Source organism: Oncorhynchus clarkii, chromosome 22, assembly GCF_045791955.1.
Source record: "Oncorhynchus clarkii lewisi isolate Uvic-CL-2024 chromosome 22, UVic_Ocla_1.0, whole genome shotgun sequence".
NCBI classification, from domain to species: Eukaryota; Metazoa; Chordata; class Actinopteri; order Salmoniformes; family Salmonidae; genus Oncorhynchus; species Oncorhynchus clarkii.
Window position 1 is genome coordinate 26330583 of NC_092168.1, and position 13001 is coordinate 26343583.

Below are 13001 nucleotides of genomic sequence, written 5' to 3' on the forward strand. Positions count from 1 at the left end.
ACACACTAGGAGAGCAACATCCCTAATCACTCCAACAATCTCCACTTCACCCATCAAAACACACATACCTGCGGTGAGGTTCTGTTTCACACTCTGGATGGTGCAGCGCTGGGTGGAGGGGTGGAGCAGCAGCAGCAGAACAGGCTCCAGGATGCGGACCACGTCCTGCATGGAGAGAGCCCTGACCAGCCAGCACTGGGCTGCAGCACTCACAGAACCATCTGGGCTGTTCAGACAGTCCACCACCACACACAGAGACCTGGGACAGAGATACACAGTCAGTCATAGAGAGCTGAGAGACACACGCACAATCTTAAATGGTGACCAGAGAGAGAGAGAGAGAGAGAGAGAGAGAGAGAGAAGAGATAAGGAGATAGATACACATCCCATCTCCGCAATCTGAGGAAAAGGAGAACAGGTTCACCATTGTAGTAAACCACTGACCGCACTTCAGCTCTGTACTCACCGGTCAAATGAGCGGTTCATAGACATGGTCCGGTTTGACTGGATGTCCCTGGTCAGGTGCCACAGCACTGAGAACCTGTGTAGGGCCTCCAACCGTACAGCCTGAGGGACACACACATCATTTACATGTTAGTTAAACACACAGGATAACTTGCTCTTAGTCATATCATATGAGCATGGCTTTGTGTATTTGTTCCTAGTCAATGTAAGGTGGATATGTGTAAAACTGGGTTTCTTAGTTACAGGGCCTTGTTTAAATATGTTAGGGATCCTGTAGGGCAGGGGTAGGCAACTCGATTTCTGTCGGAGTGGATGGTTGGGGGGCCGGAACAAAATTCTAAATGATACACTACAAATTGACCACAACAGAGCCCAAAATGAGATTGTATTTGAAAATCTATTCAACCCTAGTTCCCAAAATGAGATTTTATTTCACACCTTGATTACATTGATCACGTCTCTCTTTTTTGGGGGAGGGGGAATCTTGGGAACTAGGGTTGAATAGCGGGAACCGGGTTACCTTTTCAAAGAATAAATAACTGCGAGAAACTGGTAAATTATACCCTACGTGCTGCTGCCATGTTGCGTTATTACCATGTTGCTGCTATGTTGTGTTGCTACCATGTTGTTGTCATGTTGTGTTGCTACCATGTTGTTGTCATGTTGTGTTGCTACCGTGTTGTTGTCATGTTGTGTTGCTACCGTGTTGCTACCATGTTGCTACCATGTTGTTGCCATCTTGTGTTGCTACCATGTTGCTGCCATGTTGTGTTGCTACCATGTTGTTGCCATGTTGTGTTGCTACAATGCCATGTTGTTGTCTTAGGTAGTGTTGTGGTGTCTCTCGTCGTGATGTGTGTTAATGTTCTATATTTTGTATTTTATTTGGTATTTTTAATCCCCGTCCCCACAGGAGGCCTTTTGGTAGGCTGTCATTGTAAATAACCGACTTAAATAAAGTTAAATTAATGAAAATAATCATCTGCATTATCGATCATCAACGCTCAGGGTGGGGACAGACAGTGCATCTCATTAAGCTATGGAGCGCAGTTCACAAAACATGTATCATCTTCTCATAGTAACTTATTTTCTTGTGACAAGCCTACATTTGCTACAGCAAAGCCTATGCTACAGTATATAATATAAGGACTCATTTACACATCACCAAGGGGTCACCTTACTTTTTAATTGTAGCCTAAAGATAATTTTGGGATATTTGCATCTGCAGAGTTTTAAAACAGCCTAACACTCTAATATAATTGCTTTAAATCAGAGCGCCCTTGAGCACTCTCTGTCGTCTTCTCTCTCCTTCAATTCCAATCAAAATACAAAATAGATATTCCTGTTCACGATAGAAAGATAAATATATAGATGTCCTAGCCTACCTCTTTCAGGTAATAAATTCATGAAGCCTTATATTTAGCTCATGAATGAAAGGTTATGCATACAGTTATAACTTATTGCTCTTGCTCAATACGCACCTGCGCTCTGCTGGCCTCTGCTTAAAAAAAACACTCCTTAGCTCGGAGTCCCGGGAAAAGCTAGACTAAGCACCATGGGCTATGTATTGGATGACGGCACAATAATTTGGGCTTCTTTGGGCTCATAAAATGTCTAATGTAGGGTACATAAAATGTCTTTAGTGTATGACTCATCAGGCTCAGGCTTGAATTTTCATGCTGATCAAAGCTTGAATGAAATCCAGACATATTTATACGCTTTAGAATGGCACTTCCGGTTTTGGCAGGAAATACCAGATTACCTGGAAGAAAACTGATTTATCCCCGGGATGGAACATTTGTAAAACACCGGGAAAACTCTATTGGGAAAAGATTTCCTAAATTAAACACATTTTTAGATGAATTCCAGGATATTTTACAGTATCTTACCAAAACATATATATTATTTGTTTAACAAAAAACTTTGGAGGGCCTAAACAATTCACTTGTGGGCGGGTTTTGGCCCGCGGGCTGCCTTTTGCCGACCCCTGCTATAGTGGTATAGGATGGATCTTTGCTGTAGGCGTGTAGTGCACAGTTTGTCTTGATAGTACAGTAAAATCTTGTGTGCTCTGTACCTTGTCTCTGTGCAATAAAGCCTGGCAGATGATGTCCTCACAGATGGATGCGGAGGGGGCCAGGCAGTGGAGCCGATAGAAGAGCTCTACACAGGAGGTGTGCTGCTCTCGACGCTCCATGTCCAGCTGACACCACAGCACCTGGGCCACCCGCTGCATGGGGTCACAGAGTTCTAAGGTTAGAGGTGAGGATGATTGGTGTTCATTTGGATCAACTGAAGGCAGCAGCATCATATGACGAACATTCTTGATCTGGTGAGGTAATAGGCAGTGGACATAAAAGGTGATGATGCTGTTGTACAAGTGAGTTTTACAGATGTCATCTTCAGTAAGGAAATTGACATATTTCATCATATCATACAGTAGTAACACGTTGGACCAGCAAGGCCCCCTTATATGTTCCCTCTTCACGTGGCAGTAATACAAGCCACCTGCCATGGCAGACAATTGTTTCCTGACCTGGTAGAAGTCTGTGCCCTGCTCGATGGTGCTTAGCAGACCTGGGTAGATGGGGGGCATAGTGACCATCTGCAGCCGCCCACTGAGAGGGTTAGCGTCGCTGGCCTGGTAGCGCCTGGTCTTGTCCTGAATGACCAGGGCCAGGGACCGTGAGTGGTTGATGAGCTCCAGCAGAGACGACATGGCCGTGTGCTGCACGTGGTAGTCCCTCGACAGGCAACACAGAGTCATCAAGGACCTCAGCCACACAGGCAGGCTGTCTACGTCACTGCCTGAAGAGAAACACATTCCGTTTAAGTCGGAGGTTTACATACACTTAGTTTGGAGTCATTAAAACTAGTTTTTCAACCACTTAACAAACTATAGTTTTGGCAAGTCGGTTAGGACATCTATTTTGTGCATGACAAGTAATTTTTCCAACAATTGAAAACAGACAGATTATTTCACAGAATTCACTGTATCACAATTCCAGTGGGTCAGAAGTTTACATACACAAAGTTGACTGTGCCTTTAAACAGCTTGGAAAATTCCAGAAAATGATGTCATGGCTTTAGAAGCTTCTGATAGGCCAATTGACATCATTTGAGTCAATTGGAGGTGAACTTGTGGATGTATTTCAAGGCCTACCTTCAAGCTCAGTGCCTCTTTGCTTGACATCAAGGGAAAATCAAAAGAAATCAGCCAAGACCCCAGAAGAAAAGTTGTAGACCTCCATAAGTCTGGTTCATCCTTGGGAGCAATTTCCAAATGCCTGAAGGTACTATGTTCATCTGTACAAACAATAGTGTGCAAGTATAAACACCATGGGACCACGCAGCCGTCATACCGCTCAGGAAAGAGACGCATTCTGTCTCCTAGAGATTAACGTACTTTGGTGCGAAAAGTGCAAATCAATCCCAGAACAACTGCAAAGGACCTTGTGAAGGTACAAAAGTATCTATATCCACAGTAAAACGAGTTCTATATCGACATAACCTGAAAGGCCACTCAGCAAGGAAGAAGCCACTGCTCCAAAACCACCATAAAAAAGCCAGACTACAGTTTGCAACTGCACATGGGGACAAAGATGGTACTTTTTGGAGAAATGTCCTCTGGTCTGATGAAACAAAAATATAACTGTTTGGGCATAATGACCATTGTTATGTTCGAAGGAAAAAGGGGAGGCTTGCAAGCCAAAGATCACCATTCCAACTGTGAAGCACGGGATGGCAGCATCATGCTGTGGGGGTGCTTTGCTGCAGGAGGGACTGGTGCACTTCACAAACTAGATGGCATCATGAGAAAGTAAAATTACGTGGATATATTGAAGCAACATCTCAAGACATCAGTCAGGAAGTTAAAGCTTGGTCGTAAATGGGTCTTCCAAATGGACAATGACCCCAAGCGTACTTCCAAAGTCGTGGCAAAATGGCTTAAGGACAACAAAGTCAAGGTATTGGAGTGGTCATCACAAAGCCCTGACCTCAAGCCTATAGGAAATGTGTGGGCAGAACTGAAAAAGCGTGTGCAAGCAAGGAGGCCTACAACCTGACTCAGTTACACCAGCTCTGTCAGGAGGAATGGGCCAAAATTCACCCAACTTATTGTGGGAAGGTTATGGAGGGCTACCTGAAACATTTTACCCAAGTTAAACAATTTAAAGGCAATGTTACCAAATACTAATTGAGTGTATGTAAACTTCTGACCCACTGAGAATGGGATGAAAGAAATAAAAGCTGAAATAAATCATTCTCTCTACTATTATTCTGACATTTCAAATTCTTAAAATAAAGTGGTGATTCTAACTGACCTAAGAGAGGGAATTTTTACTAGGATTAAATGTCAGGAATTGTGAAAAACTGTGTTTAAATGTATTTGACTCAGGTGTATGTAAACTTCCGATTTCAACTGTAAGATAAAAACAAAAAACATGTTGGTGACTTCACATTCAAAATGTTTAACGATTAGGAAAGTATATCAGGGCGTATCATAAAGTAGTCAAATCAACCCTATTAGTAAAGCCGTATTCGGGTATGGCTAAACAACTATTATTGGGTAAAAGTTCATACAGTGACCTCACCTGTATGGTTGAACATGTCATTATAGAGCCCATGGCTCTCCCCCTCACTCAGGTACAGGGGGAAGGTGGTAGACTCCAACAGAAGGTGGCACGCTGCCGTGAACGCCTGTCGACACTCCTCCGAAATCTCCGCTCTGCTCCGGGGCATGTACCCTGCCCCCCAGTCCACCCCTCCTCCCGCACACCTTCGCCCCTTCTTCCTCTCTGTAGGGGGGTCTGGGACAGGGGGGTCTGAGGTGGCACGTGGTTTGTGTTTGTTGGGGGTGAAGAGCTCGGCTAGCTTGTCTTTGATCTGGGTGGTGGTGATCTGAGGGCCCTCCCGGAACGAGGACTTCCGACCAGGGGAGAGGGCAGCGGGGTCGGATTGTACAGCCTCCTCCTGCCCCCTGACATCCTCCACCTGAACGAGCAGGTACCTGGGAGGGGAGAGAAGGTGGGAGGGCAGAGAGAGAAAGAGAGTTGGAGAGAGAGCAAGGTAGACAGAGAGATAGAGAGGGAGTGTTCTGGACCTGTTAGTTGTTTAGCACCCCATAGTGGCAGTTTAAGTTCAGCAGTCTAGAATTTACCTGTTTGTTTCATGTGACAGGAAGCAGTTTCAGAAGTGAAGCAATGTGTAAGATGTGCAAGTGTGAGTAGTTACAATCCTTCAACATCCTTCTTTATAAGCTTTGAATGACACAATGTCTGTAAGTACATTTGTTTATTAACACAAGGTAAATGTTTATCACATAGTTTTCATGTTTCTGTAGAAGATTCATAATTGAGTTAGCTGTTAGTTACTTTGCGTTAGCTTCAAGGCTATTTCTCCCTAGGGATACCTAGCTGAGTAATATTAAGCAAACAATTGCATTCTCGTAACTTTATTTTATATTTGGCTCTAGATTGAGTACTCTTATTCCTTATTTCATACATTTAGTGCAGTTATTGTGGAAGACATTCTGTGCTTTATACTACTGTAACTGAAAACATGCACATTTGTGTTTGTTGCAGTTAGTGTTTAGCTAACTGGATAAGGGCTACTGTACATTTAGCGAATCCAGTATAGCGAGAGAAAGAGACAGATAAAGATTGTTAGAGTTGATTATTATGTTTCCCTGATGTGATACTGTTCTCTACCTGCTGATGATGAAGGCCAGGATATCCTGCAGATACTGGGTTATGGTCTCCACACTGCCCCCCTTCCTCCACACACCCTCGCTCTCTTTCACAATCCCTGCCTCCTCAGGGCCCAGGCCCGCCCCTGGTAGGAGGTGCAGCTCTGACGGCGAGGCGCTGATGCCCAATCCGCTGTCTTCAGACCGAAGGGGCAGGAAGGGGCTTTCTCCCTCTCCTGGACCAATCTCGTGCTCCATAACCCCATTCAGTTTAGGTTCTTCCTCTGGTTCTGTGTTGTCATGGTTACCGTTAACCTTACCAGCATCTTCATCATTATCCTCCTCATCACTTTCCTTGTCATTGTACTGTAGGGTAGAAAATGTATGATCCAACCAGATTATCACCATTGAGGGAGAGTGTAGTATGACCTAAAAAGACTGTTAAAGAACCATCTCCTTGTCCTTAAACTTCTCAAATATCCATTAATTTTCAAGGAGAAATCCCATCACGGTCCAGTCAGTGACTGAACAAAGATAGAGATCAGTGGGAGCTGTGTCTATGTGACAGATAGACAGGTCAATGTTACAGCTGGACTCCAGACCTTGGCAAAAAAAACTATTACATCTGAATGGACAGTGAAGCATGTGATTGGCCGGCCTGTGTACAGTCAGGATCGAAGATCAAGACAAGAGTAGTACAGTACCCTACCAGAAATGTTATCCCTCGGTCAGACAGATCCCCTCCCAGACAGTATCCTGACCTAAGGGCACAGCATCCTGACCTAAAGGCCTGTCTTTTCTGAAGTACCTCTGTAATGCTGCATCCTTAAGTCCCATTTTCCTTCTACTCTCAATACATGCCATAGCTTATCTGAACCACTGCGCGCACACACACACACACGTCTGACCTGAACATATTCAAAGCTCTCCTCCTGTGCCTCCACTTCCTGTGTCTGTGACTCCTCCATGTCCATATAAGCCACGGGCATCTGGATCTTACTGAGCACCTTGAAGCAGGCGTCCAGGCCTTGCGTGAGCTCCAATAAGTCCAGGGTATTCATGTGGGTGCAGAGCGTGTGCAGCATGCGACACAACATCTGGGGCAGGAACTGAGACTGGATGTCAGCATGGAGCTCCTATTGGACCAGACACAGAGAAACGGACCAATCAAAGAGAGAGACACAGAGAAACCAACCAATGAGAGAGAGAGAGAGAGTACCAGAGGGATAACATCCATTAGAAATATGATGAGGGTGGAGATCTCTGTGACAGAGGGAGCAGGAGAGGCACTCTGATACTGCAGAGTGGGTAGCGGCAGGTCAGCTAGGCCACTATGGAGACAGAGACAGGAAGAGAGAGAGAGCAGTTAAACAATGTTTGAGAAATATGCTTTATAACATTAAAGCTACTATGACTATTCCAGAGGAGGTACAGTAAGGGTCAGTAGAGGTGTTACCTGAGGCAAGTGCAGAAGTGGCAGGTCATGTAATCCCACAGGAAATCACTGTTCATGGAGCTCACCAGCATGTTCACTGTCTTTATGATCTCTGACGCATTCTTGTTTTCTTTTATTTTACTGCACAGACAACACAATACAAATACATCCTCGAAGTCACTATCATGTCACTCTCTTTTTAGAAACATCTTAGGAAATAAGGACAACCATTCCCAATAAATAACATTCATTTATATATCAGTTTATTCTCCACTTACAGTGCCTTCAGAAAGTATTCACAACCATTTACTTTTTCCAACTGTTGTTGCGGTACAGCCTGAATTTAAAATGGATTCAATTGAGATTGTGTCACTGGCCTACACACAATACCCCATAATGTCAAAGTGGAATGATGTTTTTTGGAATTTTTTACAAATTATACTGTTCAAAAATGTAAACGGAACAATGTATAATAGTTTACTGAGTTACAGTTCATATAAAGAAGTCAGTCAATTGAGATAAATGCATTAGGCTCTAATCTATGGATTTCAGTTGTCTGGGCAGGGGTGCATTAATGGGTGGGCCTTGGAGGTCATAGACCACCCACTGGGGAGCCAGGCCCGGCCAATCAGAATGAGTTTTTCCCCACAAAAGGGCTTTATTACAGACAGTCATACTCCTAGTCCATCAGTTGAAGAAGCCGGATGTGGAGGATCTGGACTGGCATGGTTACACGTGATCTGCGGTTGTGAGGTCGTTTGGAAGTTCTGCCATATTCTCTTAAACGACATTGGAGCTAGTTTATGGTAGAGAAATTAACATCCAATTCTCTGGCAACAGCTTTGGTGGACATTCCTGCAGTCAGCATGCCAATTGCACACTCCCTCAAAACTTGAGACATCTGTGGCATTGTGCTGTGTGACAAAACTGCACATTTTAAAGTGGCCATTTATTGCCCCCAGCACAAGGTGCACCTGTGTAATGATCATGCTGTTTAATCGGCTTCTGGATATTCCACACCTGTCAGGTGGATGGATTATCTTGACAAATGAGAAATGCTCACTAACAGGGATGTAAACAAATCTGTGCACAAAATTTGAGCAAAATAAGCTTTTTGTGCACACTATATGGAAAAGTTCTGCTATTTTTTATTTCAGCTCATGAAACATGGGACCAACACTTTACATGTTGCGTTTATATTTTTGTTCAGTGTAATTCAAATAAAAGTTTATTTGTCACGTGCGCTGAATACAGCAGGCTTAAGCCCTAACCAACAGTGCAATTTGTAAGTAAAAAATAGGTATTAGGTAAACAATAGATAAGTAAAATGACAGTGAAAATAACAGTAGCGAGGCTATATACAGGTGGTACCGGTACAGAGTCAACTTGCGGGGGCACTGGTTAGTTGGGCTAATTAAATATGAAAAGCTGAAATGTCTTGAGACAATAAGTTTTCAAACCCTATGACAAGCCTAAATAAGTTCACTTTGGATGGTGTATCAATACACCCAGTCACTACACAGATGCAGACGTCCTTACTAATTCAGTTGCCGGAGAGGAAGGAAAACGCTCAGATTTCACCATGAGGCCAATGGTGACTTTCAACAGTTACATAGTTTAATGTCTGTGATAGGAGAAAACTGAGGATGAATCAACAACATTGTAGTTACTCCACAATACTAACCTAATTGACAGAGTGAAAAGAAGGAAGCCTGTAAAGAATAAAAAATATTCCAAAACATGCATCCTGTTTGCAACAAGGCACTAAATACTGCAAATAATGTGGAAAAGCAATTCATTTTTTGACCTGAATACAAAGTGTTGTGTTGGATTTGCCCCAAACATATTACTGAGTACCACTCTCCATATTTCCAAGCATAGTGGTGGCAGCATCATGTTATCTGTATCGTTAATTAATCAAATGTATTTGTAAAGCCCTTTTTACATCAGCAGATGTCACAAAGTGCTTATACAGAAACCCATCCTAAAACCCCAAACAGGAAGCAATACAGATGTAGAAGCAAGGGGAGTTTTTCAGGGTAAAAAATAAATGGAATGGAGCCTAGCACAGGCAAAATCCTAGAGGAAAACCTAGTTCAGTCTGCTTTCCACCAGACATTGGGATATGAATTCACCTTTCAGCAAGACAATAACCTAAAACACAAATATACACTGGGTCAAATATACACTGGAGTTGCTTACCAAGAAAGGGAATGTTCCTGAGTTCTGACATAAATTTGCTTGAAAATCTATGGAAAATGGTTTTCTAGCCATGATCAAGAACAAATTTGACAGAGCTTAAAGAATTCTGAAAAGAAAAATGGGCAAATGTTGCGCATTTCAGGTGTGGAAAAATTAAATCCATTTGAATCTCACTTTGTAACACAACAAAATGTGGAAAAAGTCAAGGTGTGTGAATACTTTCTGAAGGCACAGTATCTCTTCCGCACCGGTCTTCTCACCTGGTTAGTTGTTTACCCGTCAGGCCAGTGCTGGTGATAGACTCCTCTCCCAGCATCTCTCTGCAGTAGCTGTAGAATGCTCTCACTGCCTCCAATAACACACTGTCCACCACCAGAAGACCTGTTAGAGACCACCATCATCACTACACACTGTCCACCACCAGAAGACCTGTTAGAGACCACCATCATCACTACACACTGTCCACCACCAGAAGACCTGTTAGAGACCACCATCATCACTACACACTGTCCACCACCAGAGGACCTGTTAGAGACCACCATCATCACTACACACTGCCCACCACCAGAGGACCTGTTAGAGACAACCATCATCACTACACACTGTCCACCACCAGAGGACCTGTTAGAGACAACCATCATCACTACACACTGCCAACCACCAGAGGACCTGTTAGAGACCACCATCATCACTACACACTGTCCACCACCAGAAGACCTGTTAGAGACCACCATCATCACTACACACTGTCCACCACCAGAGGACCTGTTAGAGACAACCATCATCACTACACACTGCCAACCACCAGAGGACCTGTTAGAGACCACCATCATCACTACACACTGTCCACCACCAGAGGACCTGTTAGAGACCACCATCATCACTACACACTGCCCACCACCAGAGGACCTGTTAGAGACAACCATCATCACTACACACTGTCCACCACCAGAGGACCTGTTAGAGACCACCATCATCGCTACACACTGTTCACCACCAGAGGACCTGTTAGAGACCACCATCATCACTACACACTGTCCACCACCAGAAGACCTGTTAGAGACCACCATCATCACTACACACTGTCCACCACCAGAAGACCTGTTAGAGACCACCATCATCACTACACACTGTCCACCACCAGAGGACCTGTTAGAGACCACCATCATCACTACACACTGCCCACCACCAGAGGACCTGTTAGAGACCACCATCATCACTACACACTGTCCACCACCAGAGGACCTGTTAGAGACCACCATCATCGCTACACACTGTTCACCACCAGAGGACCTGTTAGAGACCACCATCATCACTACACACTGCCAACCACCAGAGGACCTGTTAGAGACCACCATCATCACTACACACTGTCCACCACCAGAGGACCTGTTAGAGACCACCATCATCACTACACACTGCCCACCACCAGAGGACCTGTTAGAGACCACCATCATCACTACACACTGCCAACCACCAGAGGACCTGTTAGAGACCACCATCATCACTACACACTGTCCACCACCAGAGGACCTGTTAGAGACCACCATCATCACTACACACTGTCCACCACCAGAGGACCTGTTAGAGACCACCATCATCACTACACACTGCCCACCACCAAGAAGTCATTAGAGAGACTACCATCATTATCATCACTACACACTACCAGAGGTCCTTAGAGAGAGTACCATCATCATCATCACTACACACTACCAGAGGGCCTGAGAGGGACTACCATCATCATCATCCTCTTCATCACCACTACACTATCTACGAGCAGAGGGATTGAGACAGATGAAGAGAGATAGAAGGGAAGGGGTGGGGGGAGAGAGATAAGGCCTGAGGGAGGGGAGGTGTGTGTGTTTAGGCCTGAAGGTGTCTGCATGCTTCCCATCCGAAACGGTTTGTGCATACAGTGCATTCGGAAAGTATTCAGACCCCTTCCCTTTTTCCACATATTCTTACGTTACAACCTTATTCTAAAACATATTAAATATATGTTTTTCCCTCAATCTACACACAAAACCCCATATTGACAAAGCAAAAACAAGTTTAGACAATTTTGCAAATGTATTAAAAACAGATACCTTATTTACATAAGTATTCAGACCTTTTGCTATGAGACTCGAAATTGAGCTCAGGTGGATTCTGTTTCCATTGATCATCCTTGAGAGGTTTCTACAACTTGATTAGAATCCATCTGTGGTAAATTCAATTGATTGGACATGATTTGGAAAGGCACACACCTGTCTATATAAAGTCCCACAGTTGACAGTGCATGTCAGAGCAAAAACCAAGGCATGAGGTCGAAGGAATTGTCGGTAGAGCTCTGAGAAAGGATTGTGTCGAGGCACTGATCTGGGGAAGGGTAACAAAACAATTATGCAGGATTGAAGGTCTCCAAGAACACTGTGGCCTCCATCATTCTTAAATGGAAGACGTTTAGACCCACAAAGACTCTTTAAAGAGCTGGCTGCCGGGCCAAACTGAGCAATCGGGGCCCTACTCGGAAGAAACCGATGGTCACTTTGACAGACTTCCACAGTTCCTCTGTGGAGATGGGAGAACTTTCCAGAAGGACAACCATTTCTGCAGCACTGCACCAATCAGGCCTTTATGGTAGAGTGGCCAGATGAAAGCCACTCCTCAGTAAAAGGCACATGACAGCCCTCTTGGAGTTTGCCAAAAGGCACCTAAAGACTCTCATACCATGAGAAACAAGATTGAACTTCTTGGCCTGAATGCCAAGCGTCACGTCTGGAGGAAACCTGGCACCATCTCTACGGTGATGTGTTGTGGCAGCATCATGCTGTGGGGAAGTTTTTCAGCGGCAGGGACTGGGAGACTAGTCAGGATTGAAGGGAAGATAAACGGAGCAAAGTACAGAGATCCTTGATGAAAACCTGCTCAAGACCTCAGACTGGTGGCGAAGGTTCACCTTCCAACAGAACAACGCCCCTAAACACACAGCCAAGACAGAGTCCGGACTTGAACCCGATCGAACATCTCTGGAGAGACCTAAGAGTAGCTGTGCAGCGACGCTCCCCATCCAACCTGACAGAGCTTGAGGATCTGCAGAGAAGAATGAGAGAAACTCCCCAAATACAGGTGTGCCAAGCTTATAGCATCATACCCAAGAAGACTCGCTGGTGTGATGCCAAAGGTTCTTCAACAAAGTACTGAGTAAAGGGTCTGAATACTTATGTA

General features: G+C 44.4%; 1 protein-coding gene across 1 annotated transcript in view; it reads right to left on the reverse strand.

Annotated features, from left to right (window-relative positions):
* Nucleotides 1–13001, reverse strand: part of LOC139380653 (protein DOP1B-like) — a 48342-nt gene that overhangs the window by 18030 nt on the left and 17311 nt on the right. Inside the window, exons 10-19 of the mRNA XM_071123551.1 lie at nt 10052–10172; nt 7611–7730; nt 7374–7485; nt 7063–7290; nt 6177–6520; nt 5061–5476; nt 3002–3273; nt 2543–2695; nt 467–567; nt 69–259 (exon numbers count right to left, since the gene is read on the reverse strand). Of these exons, the coding sequence (XP_070979652.1) occupies nt 69–259; nt 467–567; nt 2543–2695; nt 3002–3273; nt 5061–5476; nt 6177–6520; nt 7063–7290; nt 7374–7485; nt 7611–7730; nt 10052–10172 (2058 nt within the window). The remainder of the gene's footprint in view (nt 1–68; nt 260–466; nt 568–2542; nt 2696–3001; nt 3274–5060; nt 5477–6176; nt 6521–7062; nt 7291–7373; nt 7486–7610; nt 7731–10051; nt 10173–13001) is intronic.